General features: G+C 38.5%; 1 protein-coding gene across 3 annotated transcripts in view; it reads right to left on the bottom strand.

Annotated features, from left to right (window-relative positions):
* Positions 1–1,170: 1,170 nt before the first annotated feature.
* tmem248 (transmembrane protein 248) overlaps positions 1,171–20,861 on the bottom strand; it is a 37,602-nt gene continuing 17,911 nt past the window's right edge. Inside the window, exons 3-8 of one of the 3 annotated variants that reach the window (XM_063031113.1) lie at positions 18,642–18,927; positions 16,603–16,753; positions 13,714–13,897; positions 9,335–9,478; positions 7,287–7,315; positions 1,171–3,964 (exon numbers count right to left, since the gene is read on the bottom strand). In XM_063031113.1, coding sequence (XP_062887183.1) covers positions 7,301–7,315; positions 9,335–9,478; positions 13,714–13,897; positions 16,603–16,753; positions 18,642–18,927 — 780 coding nt within the window. In that variant the 3' untranslated portion in view covers positions 1,171–3,964; positions 7,287–7,300. Of the gene's footprint in view, positions 3,965–7,286; positions 7,316–9,236; positions 9,479–13,713; positions 13,898–16,602; positions 16,754–18,641; positions 18,928–20,861 lie in introns of all 3 variants that reach the window. The other 2 variants (XM_063031110.1, XM_063031111.1) reach the window with 2 other exon arrangements.

Below are 20,861 nucleotides of genomic sequence, written 5' to 3'. Positions count from 1 at the left end.
TTGGGAGTCCTATTGTCTTAAATCTTAACAGGGGAACAAGTGACCATACCTGCAAAAGCCATTATAGCTATATGGGATGTGGGGGAGATAGAGGGAGTAGAGTGGAGGTGAAGTGAATTACATTTACACAGCAGCAATCAAGAACATTTCAAAGCACTGCAACAGTTGATATCTGACATCCAAAGATAGTTCTCCCAGTGCATTGGAGAATAGATTTACAGCTGAGCCATAAAGATTAAGCAGCTGCCAATTCCTCCTTTTGTTCTCTTTGCAATTTACAAGACCCTGATGAATTGTCAGATGGAAAATTACAGTTGAGTTCCGAGGTCATACAACCTACCATTTAATAAGTATTTCATCATGGATATTTTGATGCAACCAGTGTGATATGGTACTCTTAAGAAAACCTTCAAAGACAAAGAAGATTGTGAGGAAAAAAAAACAAGGCACAGAACCAGCTAATCAGCTCTGAAGCAATCTCAAGTCTCATTCCTCTTCTTTCCCCATTGCTCAGCAAATTACATTTCTATTACCACTATGAAGCGCCATGTCCTATACATTCAGTTAACTACTTCAAGTCCCACATTCAAAGTTTTATGCACTCATGCATAAATCTATCATGCCTAAATCCTGCACATTTTTCTTCTGCCAAAACGCATCACTTCACAAGAGTCAATTTTTTAAAAATTACTTGCTTATTCTGCCAGCATTGTCAGCCTTTTTTCCCCAACTGCAGACCATTGCTTTTCATTGTTGGACACGTCTCAAAGTACCACACAAGTGTAAGTTTTGAAATTTCACTCTGTGCAACCACATCCAATCATTAAATCAAAAAGTACTTCCTGCCTTAATCTTAACAAACACTATTTGTTGCATTTCTATTTGAAAAACAACTTCACCCTTTTATTCCAATGACCTTAAATTTTGCCAGCTGACTTGCAATGTAGGGCTTGTCTTCTGAAAATCTATACAGATGGCACATACTGTATTCTCTTTATCGATGGGCTGAATGACCGACTTCTGCTCCTTTGTCTTATGGTCTTTTATAACTTAAAATATTCAGATCTTAAATATATTGTACAGATCTGAGTAGGATAGATTGTGTTCCAGAGATGAAAATTTGCAGAGGGCACCATAAAAATAATTAATTTCTGAAATTTCAGATTTAATCTCTTAGATACATGTTTTACAATGAGAACACAGCAAACATTAACAAGTTTAAGCAATCCAACTGTCTTTTTTTTAAAGCATGGATTTACAAATCTAGTCTTTGTATTATTAATAGGTTCAAACATTTTGCCCAGATAATGCAGTTAAATTCAGAATTCCTGTAGTCTGTGATTCTCAGCTGTTCCAGAGAGTACACTGTTTCACAGCCTTCTCCAACATCATGTCCAGAAACACATTAAATCGTCAACAACCTCAGGTATTTGCATAAAAGTACTATGGAAATGTAGAGTGTGGAATGATTGTGAATTTTTAATGATGTACTATACATACAGTATTTAGACATCCAAGCAACCCTATTAATATTTCAGTGCATGTTGAAATGTCTTCATATTTCATCCATTTTAATTTTTGTGCCGCCAGTCTTTATTTAGGACCCGCAATATGTTGAAAATATTCAGGAAAAAACTGTGCTCTTTTCTTTTGTAGCCTACATCAGTGAAAATGCTTTAATGTGATGGACAGCTTTGTCATATTGATGACTTCATTACAACTGGTTGCCAAAAATCACCTTCAGTTGATGCCTCTTGGCAACTGATGTAGGAAAAAGGAAGACATTACCCCAAAAATCACTTGATCTTTTAAGGCAGCTCTTGAGATCTGCAGCAAGCACAGTCAATTAATCACCAACTTACATCCCAAAGCAATGAAATGCACAAGCATAACTTATCACAGGTTAATGCCTAATTAAAGGAAAATACAACACTTAACTATTGGATCCTTTTATTCAGCAAAAAGCATATGCAAATCTTACCAAAAGCACAGTAATTCCAGAAATGAGAGAGATTGTCATAAAATAATGTGCTATGATTACATTCATGCAACAATACAAGTCACAAAGCTTTTCCTTCCTAAACAAACTACAGGGCATCCTAACTAGTGCTTAGGCACTTTACCAATGAACTGAGATTTGAGGCCACAACTACGGTTAAAAATTACACTTACATAGGCAATCAATCTTAGTTTAAGCAATAGCTCTTAATCAGCACAACTCCAGATTCAAATCAGAAGGCAGCAAAATAAGCCACCTCCAAGTATGTGCCACAGGTACAACATGGAGCATCTAACATGCCAACCTGAAACACCAGTTAAGGCTGGTGGACTAAAATGTATTTTACTTGACCCTAATTTATGCCTGCACACTTTGCATGCATTTATGGGATATTTTGTTCTTTTCTATCAGGTAATCTCAGGCTATAAACTATTTGATCCCCACAAACTTATGCATTAACACAACCAAACATACACTCATTTGAAAAGTTTGTCTGACAAAAAAAAAATCAAATACTTTCATTTTCCCAAACTAAGCCGAACATCAGAAAGTACGAAATATAGATATTCATAGAAACTTGCTTGGAGAATAAAATAATGATTAAAAGTGCACTATGATGCAGAGACTTGTTCACACTTAAATGAGAAACTCACTGCTGTCTGGATCCATACAGTTATCAATGATTGAACAAACAATCCACTTGGGTCAGGTTCAGTGCAGCAAATAACTAAGGCTCATTTTCAAAAGTTAATGAATGATGGAAAGTAACTAAGGGACTATGAAGAGTAGCTAAACAGCTGTTTATTCTCATTTGGCCTGTAATTTTAGTGGAACAAAATGACAATATGTTCAGTACAAGATAGATTCTTTTGCAGAAACTTGGAAATTTAAGGTTTCGACTGGCAAGTCCAATTTCAAAAATCTGTTACTGATATTTAAACTGTGCCAACACGATCTTTAGGTGCTACTGGGATCACACAGCTTCAAGGTCTGAAACCATACATTGAGACAGCTTTGGAATTTCTTACTTCAAATAAATCACTGTCATTACAAGCAAGAGAGATTCAAGAGAAAGAAGATACCCTATGTATTAGAGAGGAGTTAATGACTTTGGAATACTTATGGACGAAGACAACAAAAAGGCCAATAGAAATAGGAAGGTAATTAAGGCAATTTGTGGATCATTTCGCTGACAGTACTATACATGCGATACATTTTGACTAGAAGATGGTAATAAACAAAAATATGCACACTTGCAAGCCATACACATTAAACAGCCAGTGCTGGGCAGTTCTAAGCAAGCAATTATGTTGGACAGCAGTATTATAAAATACACACTGAATTCTATATCCCTTTCCTGCAGGCTCAAGCAGTACCAAAATGCACTTATATTATACATTAATCTTCAAATTTCCAAAATATGATGACTTTTCTGTCAAGCATTAACAAGAGATAATTGTGCTGAACCACATATACACATCAACTCCAAATACTTAACAGACCATTGGTGCCAGAAATGCAGTATTTACCACTACAGCACATATTTCCAACATATTTACATGTGATACAACCTCAGTGAAAGTATTCTTGCAACTCAAAACTTCAAAAGGGTTCAATAAGTTTTAACAAAAAAAAAAGGATCGCTTCCGAACGCATGGTTAGTCTTCGTGAACTTCATTTCTATTGTCCTGACTGGTATGGCAGCAAAGTGTTTTTTTTGTATTTAAAAAAAAACTGTAGTTAGCATGTGACAGAAATGCATTGATGGATTTGTTTTGGATATATCCTTACAAATATGTACAAAGTAAGTACAGGCACTTAAAACGTCTTTGGTTGGAATAAACCAACGTTGCAGGACACACTGCATTCAAAGCGTCAATGCCCTTTCTCTTGGGCTTAATGTGCAAATGCTTCTACCTGTCCACATCCAAGAATGAAGCTGTTTTATGCTTCTGATAGTGCAACCTGAAAAAAAAGAAAAAATCATGTTCAACCATAGAAACAAATAAGCTGGAAAACTAGAGTACTATCAATCTGTCACCAGGTTTGTTTCGTTATCTTTTATCCTTAATCACTACTTAATACTCCAAAGCAGTTAGAAAGTCAGGATTATGCTGCTATCTACACACATTCCTAGTTAGGAAATGTGAAGCTCACAATTGGGCAACCAAAGTCTAGTAAGATACAAAATAGTAATATATCAATATCATTTTCAGTAGGTTACCATTTCAGCTTGCATTTTAATTATTACTGTAAAACTTGGGTTTCTAATGTTTGATATTTAAGCGAATTTGAAAAGGGGATAGGAACTGGAGTCATGCCGAGGATGGGTTGGTATACAAATAGATGCAGTGAGATAAAATACAATAATTTTCTAGTGAGACTATGAGAAAGGGCAGGCAAATGATAGGGCAAAACCAGCCTGTGGGATGAGTCGAATTGTAACATGGGGGAGGGGGAAGGAAGCATAAAAGGTGTTGAAAACAGGACTGAAGGTGATATATTTGAGCGCACACAGTATACGGAATAAGGTAAATGATCTTGTTGCACAGTTAGCAATTGCCAGGTACATCACTGTGAACATCACTGAGTCGTGACTGAAAGACTGTAGATGGGAGCTTAACATCCAAGAACACATAGCATATCAAAAGTACTGGCAAGTAGACAGAGGGTTGTCTCTGTTGGTTTAAAAAAAATGAAATCAAATCTTTAGAAAGAGTTGACATAGAGTCAGAAATTGTAGTTGCTATGGATAGAGCTAAAAAAGTCTGCAATGGTAAAAAGACCCTGAAAAGTGTTATATGCAGGCCTCCAAACAAGTAGCCAGGTTATGGGGTACAAATAACAGGAGATAGAAAAGGCATGTAAAAAGGCCAATGTTACAATAGTCATGGGGGGATTTCAATATTCAAGTAGATTGGGAAAATCAGATTGGTGCTGGATCCCACGAGAAGGAATCTGTACAAGGTCTACAAGATGGCTTTCTAGTGCAGCTTGTGGATGAGCTCACCAGGAAAAAGGCAATTCTGGACTGGGTGTTGTAGTATAATGAACCAGATTTGTTTGGGGAGCTTAACGTGAAGAAACCCTTAGGAGGCAGTGATCATAATATGATAGAATTCACCCTACAATTTGAAAGGGAGAAGCTATGGTCAAAAGTATCAGCACTGCAGTAGAATAAAGGGAATTAGAGAAGCGTAAGAGAAGAGCAGGCCAAAGTGAATTGTACGGGGATGCTAACAAGGATGGCGGCAGAACAGCAATGACTGGAGTTTCTGGCAGCAACTTAGAAGGTACAGGATAGATATATTCCATAGATGAAGTATTCTAAAGTAAGGATGATGCAACCATGGCTGACAAGTCAAAAACAGCTTAAAAGCAAAAGGAAGGGCATACAATATAGCAAAAAGAATTGTGGAAAGTAGAGGATTGTGAAGCTTTTAGAAACTATCAAGAGGCAACTAAAAAAGCCATAAGGAAAGAAAAGATGAAATAAGAAGGTAGCTAGTTAATAAAATGAAAGAGGAAGAAGTTTCTCATATGTACGACACTGAGCAAAAGTCTTAGGCATCCTAGCTTTTTATATAAATTCTCTTTTTTTATTTTCTCTTCCGCATTAATGTGTCAGCAGAAAAGAGCAAATTTTACATTTCCAAATATTCATTTTCCAAGAAAACTTAAACGTTAGAGAAAATTTTGTATTTTGTTATAGAAAGTAACATTAATAGATCACTTTTCAAATAATAAACAAAACTTGATTACTTTGTAGGTATAGATCCCAGTGCACGATTAAACTAATGATCAATAACAATGAGTTGAATGAACTAAACTAATTAACTGAAACAGAACCAGGAGTAGAAGGAATCAAACTGGGCGAAAGACAATCAAACTATAAAGGTGAAGGTGTGGCCAATGTGACAGTTTAACCTTCAAATCATCATTTCTTACACATGGGAAGAGTGAGCAGAGCAACAAGACACAGGATGGTCATTCTGCATCAACAAGGTCTCTCCCAAGCAAAATTTTTGCAACGGACAGGAGTTTCAAGATGTGCTGTCCAAGTTTTAAAGAAGCACAAAGAAATGTTAAGGTTGAAGACTAGAAACATAGTGGTCAGCCACAGAAACTGAGTGCAGCAGACAAGAGACACATCAAACCGACATCCCTTCTAAATCAGAAGTCCAGCACTGCTATCAGCTGAGCGCATGGAAACCACTGGTGCCCAAGTACACCCCTTACAGTCCAGAGAAATCTTGTCAGAAGTGGTCTTCATAGAAGAGTTGCTGCCAAAAAGCTATTGCTCCAAAATGGAAGCAGAGCCAAGAGACTCACCTATGCACAAAACCACAAAGGCCAGGGTGCTGAACAACACCGGTAACTGCTCTGGACTGATGAGTTAAAATTTGAATTTTCTTGTCTTAAACAGGAGACAGTTTGTCCTCAGAAGAGGTGGAGAGTGCTACATGAATGAGTGTCTGCAGCTAACAGTTAAAGTGGAGATTCCCTGCAGATTAGGGACTGCATTTCTGAAAATAGAGTTGGTGATCTTGTCAAAATTAATGGATCCCTCAATGCTGAGAAATACAAGCAGATTCTCATTCATCATGCAATACCATCAGGGAGGCATCTGATCAGTCCCAATTTCATTCTGCAACATGACAATGACCCCAAACACAAAGCCTAGGTCATACAGAACCATCTTCAGCGAAAAGAACAAGTTCTGTAACAGATGGCTGTATACAACATTGAGGCTGCATAGAATTACCTGGAGACGGAAGCAAGCGAGACAGCCAAAGTCTGCCAAAGAACTGTGGCAATTTCTTCAAGAAATACTTGGAACAACCTGCCAGCCAAATTTCTTATAAAACTGCACGGCAGTGTACCTAAAACAACTGATGCAGTTTTAAAAGCAAAAGGGTGGTCAAACCAAATACTGATTTTATTTTATTTTACAGTTTATTTTTTATAGTAAATTATACATAACATTTCATTTGATCATTTTGAAAGTGTCTTCGCTTTACAGATTTTTTTTAACTTGTACCTAAGACTTTTGCACATTACTGTACTTTATAAAGAGTAAGAGAGACAAAAGTGGATATTAGACCACTGGAAATGACACTGGAGAGGTAGTCATGTGGGATAAAGAAAAGGCAGATGAACTTAAGTATTTTATATCAGTCTTCACTGAGAAAAGCACTATCAGTATGCCAGCAATTCGAGGTTGCCAGGGTTCAGAAGTGATTGTAGTTGCTATTACTAAGGAAAGGTCTGAAGGTAGATAAGTCACCTGGACCAGATGGACTACATCCCAGGGTTCTGAAAAAGGAAGAAGAGATTGCAGATGCATTAGTAATGATCTTTCAAGAATCACTAAATTCTGGCATGGTTCCGGATAACTGGAATATTGTAAATCCCACCCTACTCTTTAAGGGAGGGAAGCAGAAGGGAAATTATAGGCCAGTTAGCCTGACCTCAGTGGTTGGGAAGACACTGAATCCATTACTAAGGATGAGTTTTTTGGGGTATTTAGAGGAACATGTTAAAATAGACCAAAGTCAGCATGGTTTTCTTAAGGGGAAATCTTGTCTAGCAATCTGTAGGAATTATTTGTGGAAATAATGAGCAGGATAGACAAAGGAGAGTCAGTGGATGTTGCATACTAGGATTTTCAGAAAGGCTATGACAAGGTGTCGCATGTGAGGCTACAACACAAGAGCCCCCATGGTAAAAACAGAAAAAAAAACACTGATCCATTTTGTTCATTTTTTGTGCAGGAGGATGGTTTCAGGGTTTGATGTGCCTGTTCAATGTTTTGTGCCAGGACGTAAGATTTGGGGGTTGCTGCCTTTCTTTTCTTTCTTGGTTTCATGGCTATCCAAAGATTGAAGAATTTCGGAGTCGTATACTCTGATAATAATTGAACCTTTTAACTTTATATTACAGGAAAGATACTTGCATGAACCGAAGATCGCCAGGGAATAAAGGGGGCCTTTTCTGGTTGGCTGCAGGTGACCAGTGTTCCGCAGGAGTCAGTATTGGGATCACTTCTTTTCACATTATATATCGATGACTTGGATGACGGAATTGATGACATTGTGACCAAGATGCGGATGATACGATCACAGGTAGAGGGTCATGTAGGGTTGAAGAAGCAGGGGGTCTGCAAAAGGATTTAGATTGGGAGAATGGGCAAAAAAGTGGCAGGTGGAATTTAGTGCAGGGAGTAACGGTCATGCACTTTGGTAGAAAGAATAAAGGCATAGACTATTTACTAAAACTGGAGAGAATTCAAAAATCATGAGGTGCAAAAGGGATTTGGAAGCCTTCAAGCAGGATTCCCTAAAGATTAACCTGCAGGTTGAGTTGGTAGTAAAGGCAGCAAATGCAATGTTAGCATTTACTTTGAGAGGACCAGAATATAAAAGCAAGAATGTAATGCTGCGGCCTTATAGGGCACTGATCAAACCACACTTACGAGTATTCTAAGGAATTTTAGCCCTTATTTAAGAAAAAAATGTGCTGACGTTGGAGAGGGTCCAGAGGAGGCTCACGAGAATAATTCTGGGAATGAAAGGATTAACACAAGAGGAGCATTTGATGGCATGGTTCTGGGACTGTACTCACGAGAGTTTAGAAGAATAAGGGGAAGGAGTCTCATTGAAACCTATCAAATATTGAAAGGCTTAGACAGAGTGGATGTGGAGAGGATATTTCCTATAGTGGGTGAGTCTAGGACCAGGAGGTGCAGCCTCAGAATAAAGCAATGTGCATTTAAAACAGATACGAGGATGAATTTAGTTAACCAGATGGTGGTAAACCTTGGAATTCATCGTCACAAATGGCTGTGGAGGCCATGTCATAAGGTATATTTGAAGCAGAGGTTGACAGAGTCTTGATTAATCAGGGCATCAAAGGTTATGGAGAGAAGGTGAGAAAATGGGGTTGAGAGGAATAATAACTCAGTAATGAAAGAATGGTGGAGGAGACTCAATGGGCCAAATGGCCCACTTCTACTCTCGTCTTAATGCATATTGAGCAGATAATCCATTATATGAACAGTATTTTGTAATTAGATAATCTAAATATAAACTCAAGTTAATACATCTGCAGCTTAATACTTGAAGCAGAAATACTTAATTTTATGTTGTAAACTAAATTCCAGTCTGCAGTGATGATTCAGGTAAATGCTACAATATATCATTTTAAATTAGGAAAATGAGAATAACTTAATACTCACAATTGTGTACTGTGTTATTGCCTGTATTTAATTGGCATCACGATCAGAGTACAATTTTTCTTTAAATCATGTCGAGTCACAGAAAAAGAAGGAGTTACCTTTTCTGGACAGAATTCACTATTGTTTTGCCGCACTTTCCCTGGTCGTCCTTTGATGACCGCATAGCAGAATATTGTAATTACCATTACAAAGAGAAAGTAACTGGTATGCATCAAATGCAAGTTAATGAGTGAACGGTCATCCTGTAAGTAAAATAAGCTAATATTTAAAGATCAAAAATTATAATTAAAATAATTTTAAATTTCATGTCTTAAAATCTTTCTTAAATGTATACAATTTTGTATGGTTGGATATTCCAGTTCACACTTAAACTGTTTTCACAACAGAAAAGCACTGAATGATATGGCAGGAGGAATCTGGCCAATCCTGGCAGAGCTACTATTGCAACGTACCAGCCAATCCAAGTCTCCTCATCTTATCCAATATTCCTGCATTTTTATCCTTCAATTATTCAATTCCCTTGGAATCCCCTTACCTCACCCATTCAATTTATGATCACATTACTCTCACCTTTTCTGACTTCATTTCATAAGAACTCTGAATTTTAACACCTCCTCCAACAAATTTCCCTCAACTTTGCCTTATAATACAAGTTTCTTCAATCTCACCACAGAACTGACACCCAAACCCTGACTGCAGAGAATTTTTTTGTGTACCCTCAATGTCATTTGGCTTAATATTGTACAGTTTTGCAGCAAGTCACATTTTAAAATGCTGCACCAACTTTAAATCAATATCTTGAGGAAAATATCTAGTCAGTGTGGATTAGTTATTTGTTGGAGTGCATCAACTTAATTACTTCACCCAGCACAAGAATAATATGGCTCTCTGAGCAACCAAAAAGGGATTAACTTTCATTCTTAATACAGTTCTTTTAAAACTCCTTAGTATTCTCTCCAAAATTTGTTTCATTTTTGAAGCGCAGTGTTCATTATTTCATCTTTTAATAAAAAGTTACCACAAATTCTTCAATATTCTGTTCTATGCCTCTAGAGCAGGGGTAGGCAACCTTAAGCAGAAATGATTTTCTAGCATGTGTTATTCATTAATTTGAGGCAAAACATAACTAGATATATTTAAATGGATAATTCCCATATTTCAAGTTTTTTATGACATTTATCTGGCCCACCGTCTGCTCATTAATACGCAATCCGGCCCACAGAGGTAAAAAGGTTGCCAACCCCTACTCTAAAGCCAAGAATTCCACGTGCCTTAATTTAAGGACATCCTTCTCAACTTTTTATGCCACCTATTAAAAGTTACTATTTGCTCATGAAATACAGGTTGAAACGTTCTGGTCTGGCACTCTATGGTCCAGCAACTCTTGTGGTCTGGCTTTGAATTTGAAATACACTAATTATAACTAAGATCCAAAGCCGACCTTGATCTGTATTCATCTATGGTTAATTAACCTACTAAGGCTACTTTTGTAACCTTTGTCAACAGTGTTTCCACACTAAGGATACGTTGGATTACCGCCATTCTCAGAATCCTCTTTACCCAGGGAATGTCCAGGGTAAGGAGAACAGTTTGCCTGCTCGGAGGGAGATTGGTGGGTCAGATGTGCTTTGAGTCAGTCAGATTAGAGTCTCAAACGATATTTGTAAACAATTTTAGAATCCCTTTACTAATCAGTCACCAACCTGCATTTATGCTCTTACATTTTCTAAGAAATTTTTGTTTTAGAAAAGGAGACATGGATAAAGAAAACTTAAGATTACTACACAAATTCAGGAATATGTATGGAGCTGTTCCATTTTACTACTGAAGATTATGCCATTGACACACTCCAAACATAACTGAAATCAGAGGTTTTAGGAGCACAAATATTGAAGTTGCTCCATGCCAAGTGAAAGTGTGCAAAATGGCACAACTAGGCCTGAAGAGAATTTTATTTATTTAGCACGGAACTGGCTCTTACAGCCCAGTGAGCTACACAGCCCAGCAACCCAACTATTTAATACTAACCTAATCAAGGATAATTTACAGTGACCAATTAACCTACTAACTGGTACATCTTTGGACTGTCAGAGGAAACTGAAGTACCCAGAGGAAATTTATGGGGAGAACATACAAACTCCTCACAGACTGTGCCAGAATTGATCTCTAATTCTGAAACAGCCCAAGTTGTAATAGTGTCATGCTAACCACAATGCTACTGTGGTGCCCAATGGCAACTGACATTAGTAATGTCAATTACTAATACATTACATAATTGACATTACTGTACATCAATATCCAATACTGAAAGACCAGATATAATGCAGAGGACAATAATAAATTTAAGTGGTATTCTTGGAAATTTTAGAACATAGAACAGTACAGCACAGTACAGGCCCTTCGGCCCACAATGTTGTGCCGACCCTCAAACCCTGCCTCCCATATAAGCCCCCAACTTAAATTCCTCCATATATCTGTCTAGTAGCCTCTTAACCTTCACTAGTGTATCTGCCTCCACCACTGACTCAGGCAGTGCATTCCATGCACCAACCACCCTGAGTAACAAATACCTTCCTCTAATATCCCCCTTGAACTTCCCACCTCTTACCTTAAAGCCATGTCCTCTTGTATTGAGCAGTGGTGCCCTGGGGAAGAGGCGCTGGCTATCCACTCTATCTATTCCTCTTATTATCTTGTACACCTCTATCATGTCTCCTCTCATCCTCCTCCTCTCCAAAGAGTAAAGCCCTAGCTCCCTTAATCTCTGATCATAATGCATACTCTAAACCAGGCAGCATCCTGGTAAATCTCCTCTGTACCCTTTCCAATGCTTCCACATCCTTCCTATAGTGAGGCGACCAGAACTGGACACGGCACTCCCAAGTGTGGCCTAACCAGAGTTCTATAGAGCTGCAATATTACATCGTGACTCTTAAACTCTATCCCTCGACTTATGAAAGTTAACACCCCATAAGCTTTCTTAACTACTCTATCCACCTGAGAGGCAACTTTCAGGGATCTGTGGACATGTACCCCCAGATCCCTCTGCTCCTCCACACTACCAAGTATCCTGCCATTTACTTTGTACTCTGCCCTGGAGTTTGTCCTTCCAAAGTGTACCACCTCACACTTTTCCCGGCTGAACTCCATCTGCCACTTCTCAGCCCACTTCTACATCCTATCAATGTCTCTCTGCAATGTTTGACAATCCTCTACACTATCTACAACACCACCAACCTTTGTGTTGTCCACAAACTTGCCAACCCACTCTACTACCCCAACATCCAGGTCGTTAATAAAAATCACGAGAAGTACAGGTCCCAGAACAGATCCTTGTGGGACACCACTAGTCACAATCTTCCAATCTGAATGTACTCCCTCCACCATGACCCTCTGCCTTCCGCAGGCAAGCCAATTCTGAATCCACCTGGCCAAACTTCCCTGGATCCCATGCCTTCTGACTTTCTGAATAAGCCTACCGTGTGGAACCTTGTCAAATGCCTTACTAAAATCCATGTAGATCACATCCACTGCACTACCCTCATCTATATGCCTGGTCACCTCCTCAAAGAACTCTATCAGGCTTGTTAGACACGATCTGCCCTTCACAAAGCCATGCTGACTATCCCTGATCAGACCATGATTCTCTAAATGCCCAGAGATCCTATCTCTAAGAACCTTTTCCAACAGCTTTCCCACCACAGACGTAAGGCTCACTGGTCTATAATTACCCAGACTATCCCTACTACCTTTTTTGAACAAGGGGACAACATTTGCCTCCCTCCAATCCTCCGGTACCATCGCCATGGACAACGAGGACATAAAGATCCTAGTCAGAGGCTCGGCAATCTCTTCTCTTGCCTCATGGAGCAGCCTGGGGAATATTCTGTCAGGCCCCGGGGAATTATCCGTCCTAATGTATTTTAACAACTCCAACACCTCCTCTCCCTTAATATCAACATGCTCCAGAACATCAACCTCACTCAGATTAATTTTACTCCCAGATTAATTCTGTGATTACTTGTTAGTAGTGTATATTCCCTAGAATTTTATTGTACATAGGTATAAGCAATCGATGCCACTGAGACCCAACAGCAGCATTATCAAAACAATAGATATCACATAAAGTACTAATACCCATGTCAGCAAGGACAAATAAGATTGGAATAGCTAATAAGATTTGATGAGGGTAAGAGTTCAGTGCAAGTTTCTCCTCCATGAAAAAAAATCGCATTCACTCTACTAATTAGTCCTGCCCCATCATGACGAAACCACAATTAACTAAAAACATTGAACAATTATATTAGGGTAAATACAAACGTTTGTATATTTTTGTAATATACACAATACTGAAAGGCAAATTTAAAATACAGTGCACAATTTCATGTACCATTAATGATAGTTGAGTCATAGTCAGCCTAAAGGCAAAAACAACAGAACAAAGTTGACATTCTTTTTATGTATAGATATTACTTACATCTGGAACAATGACTGTTAGTTTAGGATTGAGTGCATGATAGACTTTCCCAACTGCTCCTTTATAACACCAAAATGGATTGTATTCCTGCGAGTATTTACTATTTGCATCTCTAGCTGTGGTGAAGATTTTATACCAGATGGTGGCGTTGCTATAGGTCTCAGGAATGCAATGTGGTGGTTGGCTGTAAAACATAATTTTCTCTTTACTTCATTGTTCAATTTACTTTGAAAGACAGCCCCATTTCCCATGAATTTTCATTGTCTTTCCTGACAACGTAAGAGGATGTTCATTTAAATCTATACTAGTTCGCCCAGAAGTCCCATCAGTCCTTTCTTTCCCTTCAAAACCGCCAAATTTGCCTGCCACCATTCACGCCTAAGCATCTATTTAAAGAGGCATATCATTTAGAGCAAACCAAAGTACACAGGGGAAACCCAGGCAGTCACAGGTAGAATGTGCAACTCCATATTGAGAGGTCAGATTTGAACCCAGATCACTGGAGCCACGTGCTCCCTTCACTGTGCCATCCTGTATGGTCTTACTCATTATGCTTTTAGAACTGTTGCTAAAATGTTTCTAATTATTCATCCACTTAAATTTAGCTTTTACCTGATTCTAATAATCCACCCTGACATATTAACCAGACCTATGGCCGAGTTTATTACTGACTTTTAGTTCTCAAATATAACCCTTCTCCATCCTGTTTCTGCCCAATTGAAATAGTTATCTACATTTTCAAGATTTTAAGATTTCTTGAAAATCACGGAGCCTTCAAGCTTCCATTCTCAGCTCTAATTTTCACTGTGTAAACATACTCGGCCTATTGTACATTGACCATGTTAAGTTACGCCAAGTTCCATACACCTACCTACAATCATTCATCACTGCTAACCTACATTTACAACTGATCCATCAATAGCTCAAAATAAAATTCTCATTCTAGTCTAGTGATCCATTCTCTAACCATTTTGGTTATAGTCAAGAAACCTGGAGTCCTTCAATTCAGGCTTCATTCACATCTTACCATTGTTCACAGCAATCAAGACTTACATTTGGAATTTAATCCCCAAATTTTTCTGCCTTGCTCTTAAAATGTTGACCTTTCCCCACCCCAGGTTCTAATTGTCCTACTAGTGGTTCAGTATCAGATTTGTAAAATGCATTCAACATATGCATTAAGATGCTTAGCCAAGTTCAATGCTCTACACATCACTGTTAATAAAATAAAATAACTTCATTAAAAAAGAAACAAGAGGCAATCTGGGATTTATTCAGTTTACAAATGTTCAATTGATGAATTTTCATTATTATGCCTTTGACTCTGGGATGTCTTTGATTTAAAGAAGCTATTTTTCACAAGAACAAATATCACACTACTCTTTCCACAGGATTACACTGCACCAAAGTTCCCACTATACACAGCACTCACAGTCTTTGATTTACTAAACTGTTTATGGAGATGATTTCCAGGAACACATCCTATTTGTATATCAAGGAATGTATCTGAAAATCAGCAAGTCATGCAAATTACCAGCTAAGACATATTATGAAATTTTTTGTTTAGTAGCTGATAATTTTTTCAAATAAAGAAACCTTTATAATGTAATAAAAATCATTTCAAACAACCTTTGGGGAAAAAAAACAATATAGCTCAGTTATAAGCACTGCAAAATGCCTCAAAATATAGCTCAAGAATGCACAAATATGGATTAACATTATCAGCATATTGTATCACAAATTGTATAGACCATTTAATAGACTTACTGAAACTCTTGAGATTTTGCTTTATCCGAATTTATTAGACATATTTATTGTGTCAAAATTTCATGTAACAAAATATTTGGAGAGAACTGAACTAATTACAACATAATTAATCCAGGGAGCTCCTATATTCTAAGTACAGAGAGTTGCTTTAAAAACTATACCAGTCCTCAAGGGATCAGAAGTGGAAAAGGTGAGCAGTTTCAAGTTCCTAGCTGTCAACCATCTCTGGGGATATATTCTGGGCCCAACATATTGATACAATTACAAAGAAGGCACGACAGCAGCTGCATTTCACTAGGAGTTTGAGGAGAATTGGTATGTTATCAAATACACTCGTAAATTGGTATGTCACCAAAACACTTGCAAATTTATACATATATACCATGGAGAGCTTTCTATCTGGTTCATCACCGCTTGGTATGAAGGGGCCAGTTCACACGATCAGAAAAAGCAGCAGGAAGTTGCAAACTCAGCCAGCTCCATCATGGGCACTAGCCTCCCTAGCACCCAGGACACCTTCAAAGGCAGATGCCACAAAAAGGTGGCATCCATCATTAAGGACCCCCATCACCCAGGACATGGCCTCTTCTCATTGCTACCCTAAAAGGAGTTGATACATACACTCAATGTTGCAGGAACAGCTTCTTCCCCATCACCAGATTTCTGAATAGACAATGAATCCATGAACACTACCTCATTATTTTTCCCCCTTATGCACTATTTATGTCAGCAATATTAAACCTAATTCTGAATCTTGACAGCTGCTTTAAGACTTGTCAACTCCACTGTAGCTTGGGAGACTGCTAAATTCAGAAATTAAGGCTTTTCAATGCAGAAGTTGAATTTCCTCAAAGAAAACCATGAACTATCAGGTAATGACAATGAGCATCAAAATCACATGATTTAAACTTGGACAAATTGAATGCTTATCCCCCTCAAGTATGGGTAAACTTAGCAATAAAGACTATATTAACTGCCACTGCAAATTTTCTCAAAAGTTCATAATCCACGACACATTTAATTTTTCAAAGGAGTATTCAAGATAATTCACAATTCAAAACAATACACATAGAACATAATATCGATTTTGTTACCATTGACCCACCAGAGAATAATACTCACACTGTGACAGGAAAAACATTAGTTGCAGCAGTGATGGTCATACATGTAGTATAAACCATCTGCTCACAGTGGTTGTGGAGTACACATTCATCTAAATTCCAAGAAGTTGGTAGTGTGAATGTGATATTCATTTCTTCATGTGCTTCTCGTCCTACAAAATAATCACAGCACATTTTGTTTTAAATTACTCAAAGACCTGCTATGTACCAGTTGTTTTCCCCAAATGAAAATGCAATGAAGTCAAAAGAGCAAAACGTTATGACTTCAATTAAAATAAAGTATGATGGGAGACATTTAATACTTGTAAATATTAAATAGATTTGTTCCTTTTATGGGGTACAAGAATGGTAATAAAACTGCCTAACGTAGGTTAACTAAGTGTACATGAAGAGTCTAACAAGGTATACCATAAAGAACGCAATTAATGCTCAATATTTACAAACTTGATAGAAAGAAAACCTGTAATTGCAAAGTAATACAAGACCCTTGACACACCTCTAAAAACCTGCTTAGATGACATTGTACCCATGATGTTATTGCAATTAAGTTTCCCATTGCATGAATGACAACAAAAGTGATTTAAAAACATCACAGCCAAAAAATATTTTAAAAATTTAAATTTCAGGGATTTTATCAATCCATCCATTTCACTCAACTCCATTTGAGAAGGCCATAAGTAATGCAAGTCATGGAAGAAGGGCAAGTTAGGAGATGAATTTTGGGACTTGTACATAAAACTAACAAACTGAAAGCAAATTTTGTCAACCAGAGAACCATGGTCTCCATTCAATCATTGGCAATCCCGTACAACATACCAGATCTTAAAGAAACTTGAACAGAATAGATGTTGATATATTTCCACTAGCGGGAGAGTCACATAGCTACTAAATAAAGGACAAATCATTTAAAACTGAGGTGCATGATAGCCGTTTCGAGGTTAGTGAATCTCTGCAATTCTTTGCCCCAAAGGTAATGAACACCAGATCGTTAGATATAAATTTTAAGGCGGAAATGGGTATATATTTGAAAGATCGAGGAATTAAGGTTTGTGAAAAGGAGTTAAGGCCAGCATTGATCAGCTATGATCACACTGAATGGTTGGGCAGGCTTGAGGGGCCAATTGGCCTATCCCAGCTCCTACTTTCTTGTGTTCACCATGCCTTCCTTTCTCTGCAACTTAAAATATTTTTTTTACTTTTACAATTTTGATGAAGGGCCTTGACTTGAAATCTTAACTGTTTCTAGCAACAGCTGCTACCTTAACTGAGTATCATCAGCATTTTCTGTTTACTTACCTGAACATTTATTATCAGTACATGTATCAGTCTGGGAAAGGGCAGCAGTATGAGAAAGCAAGTAAATCTGCTCTACGGGACAAGAGTGAAACCGCTGAATGTTTTGGAATGCTCTGACAGAAGCATTGCTACATAACTGTACTGTACATAACAATGCTTGTACAGCTATTAGCCAAACATGCATTTCATTGAATTTATAGCATATATCAAATTTTAAGCAGTAATTTTTTGTTCCCTTACTTCAAAGATTCTGAAAATAAACTACAATCTCAATCCTTAAACTCATTTCAGAAAATATTTATGTCTGCATCACCAGTAGTAATGTCTATTTCCTCAGGAAATACAAAAGCATTCCATTAGATTTTATTTTTCCTGTACAAAAGATCGAAACAATTGAAAAATGCCATGCAACTCACAGGCTACTCACCTTGGTCTTAGAGGTGGAACTTCTGGGACAATTTTAGAATCACAAATTAATTTATTTAATAACTAAAATGACAGTAAATAAATTATAGGGCATCAAGTTATTTGTTTGCAGAATTTTGTTCATTGAATCATACAAATCAATAACTAGACTGTAATTAACTTAAAAGTAAAATATATATTTGTTAGTTTTCATAAAGGAGGCAGAATTGTAAAGTTATTTGCAAATTAATCTAAAAACCTTATAACACTTAGGCTGCTAAAAAAATGACACAATGAATCAAAAACAAAGAATTATCCTACTAATTTTAATCCTTTTACCTGTCAGTCCAATTTGATGTCCAAAGATAGTTGCACTAAGATGTGTAATATTCCGTGAGTATCCACCAAAAGGTTTTAAAGGATCCAATGTGAGCGTTATTGCAACAGAAATATTTATTGGTCCAGGATCATCCAGAAGTTGAGGGGACTGAGTGGAACTTCGCATTTGTCCACTTGTTACTGTGCTCTCTGGGGTGGTGGTTTCATTAATGAGGTGCTTTAATGTTTCATTCTCAGATATGCACAAGTCCAGATCATTAAATTTCAACAAAAAAGTGTTCCAGTCCTAACAGGAAACAAAAACATGCTTATGATTTTGTAATGTTTTTCCTTTCAAAAATAAACTTTAATCTTTACCTTGGCATCAACCAAATGAATTTTGATCTATTTTTATTGACCTGAAGTCACTGTGAAACAATCCACCATCAGGGACACATCAGGTTCCTCACATCAAGCTTCCCAGCACAGGGAAGACAGGATCTCATTCCTGGTTCCCAACAGAGAAGCTCACAGCCTAAATTGACACATCCTTTGATATATGGAAGCAGGATGTATATACCTATGAACATTCTGAATGAATATCCAAGAGTGTCATAAAAACTTAGCACATTGAAGATTATCTGCAGATAACATGCTCATTTAGGAAAGTCCTCTAGGGGTACTTCACATAGACATTACCAGACAAAATTAAACAGTGCTTATAGAAATATTATGACAGATGACAGCATGATCACCCACTATGAACCAATCAGCTTTGAGGATGACTAAGATAGCAGAACTGTACTGTAGGTCTGCAGGAGAATACAAAGACAGGGAGGCAGAGAGACCACAACAAAGGGATTTGAAAACGAAGACAAAATTTGTAAAGGAAAAGATACCATTTCATTGGTTAGCAAAGGTAGGAATGTGCACAACTTAGGAGCTGAGGGCAATACAGAGGGACCTGAAAGCCAGGATCAGGGAGGCTAAAGACAGGTACAGGAGTGGAAACTCCAGCAGATCAACATGAGAGAGGTCTGGAGGGGGATGAGGACCATCACTGGGTTCCGGCAAACTAGCAACAGAGCAGCTGAAGGCAGTATGGACAGGGCCAATGAACTTAACCTGTTCCTTAATAGTTTTGACATTGTGGCCCCTGCCCATCCCCCACATGAGCCATCTGTTGTCGGCCCCCCAACCAACACATATTTCACTCTCCCCTCCTACCCCTCCTCACAGTCCCCCAACCTGCTCTCATGCCTATACCCCTTCCCCACATGAAACCACCACGGTGGGCTTCACAGCTGAACAGGTGAGAAGACAGCTGAAATGTCTCAACCCAAGCAAGCCTGCAGGACCGGATGGTGTCAGTACCAGGGTGCTCAAAGCCTGTGCCCCTCAGCTATGTTGAGTACTTCACCATGTATTCAACCTGAGCCTGAGGCTCTGGAGGGTTCCTGTACTGTGGAAGACGTCCTGCCTCGTTCCTGTGTCGAAGACGCCGTGCCCCAGACCGGTGGCATTGACCTCCCACATCCTGAAGACCCTGGAGAGACTTGTTCTGAAGCTGCTCCGGCCTATGGTCAGGCCATACTTAGATCCCCTCCAGTTCGCCTACCAGCCCCAACTAGGAGTTGAGGATGCCATCGTCTACCTGCTGAACCGTGTCTATGCCCACCTGGACAAGCCAGCGAGCACTGTGAGGGTCATGTTTTTTGACTTCTCCAGTGCGTTCAACACCATCTGCCTTGCTCTGCTGGGGGAGAAGCTGACAGCGATGCAGGTGGATGCTTCCCTGGTATCATGGATTCTTAATTACCTGACTGGCAGACCACAGTATGTGTGCTTGCAACACTGTGTGTCCAACAGAGTGATCAGCAGCACTGGGGTTCCACAGGGGACTGTCTTGGCTCCCTTTCTCTTCACCATTTACACCTCGGACTTCAACTACTGCACAGAGTCTTGTCATCTTCAGAAGTTTTCGGATGACTCTGCCATAGTTGGATGCATCAGCAAGGGAGATGAAGCTGAGTACAGGGCTATGGTAGGAAACTTTGTCACATGGTGTGAGCAGAATTATCTGCAGCTTAATGTGAAAAAGACTAAGGAGCTGGTGGTAGACCTGAGGAGAGCTAAGGTACCGGTGACCCCTGTTTCCATCCAGGGGGTCAGTGTGGACATGGTGGAGGATTACAAATACCCGGGGATATGAATTGACAATAAACTGGACTGGTCAAAGAA

The sequence above is a fragment of the Mobula hypostoma genome, chromosome 23, assembly GCF_963921235.1.
Source record: "Mobula hypostoma chromosome 23, sMobHyp1.1, whole genome shotgun sequence".
Classification (NCBI taxonomy): Eukaryota; Metazoa; Chordata; class Chondrichthyes; order Myliobatiformes; family Myliobatidae; genus Mobula; species Mobula hypostoma.
Note: the sequence above shows the minus strand (reverse complement) of the source record. Positions and strands in the feature narration are given on the sequence as shown.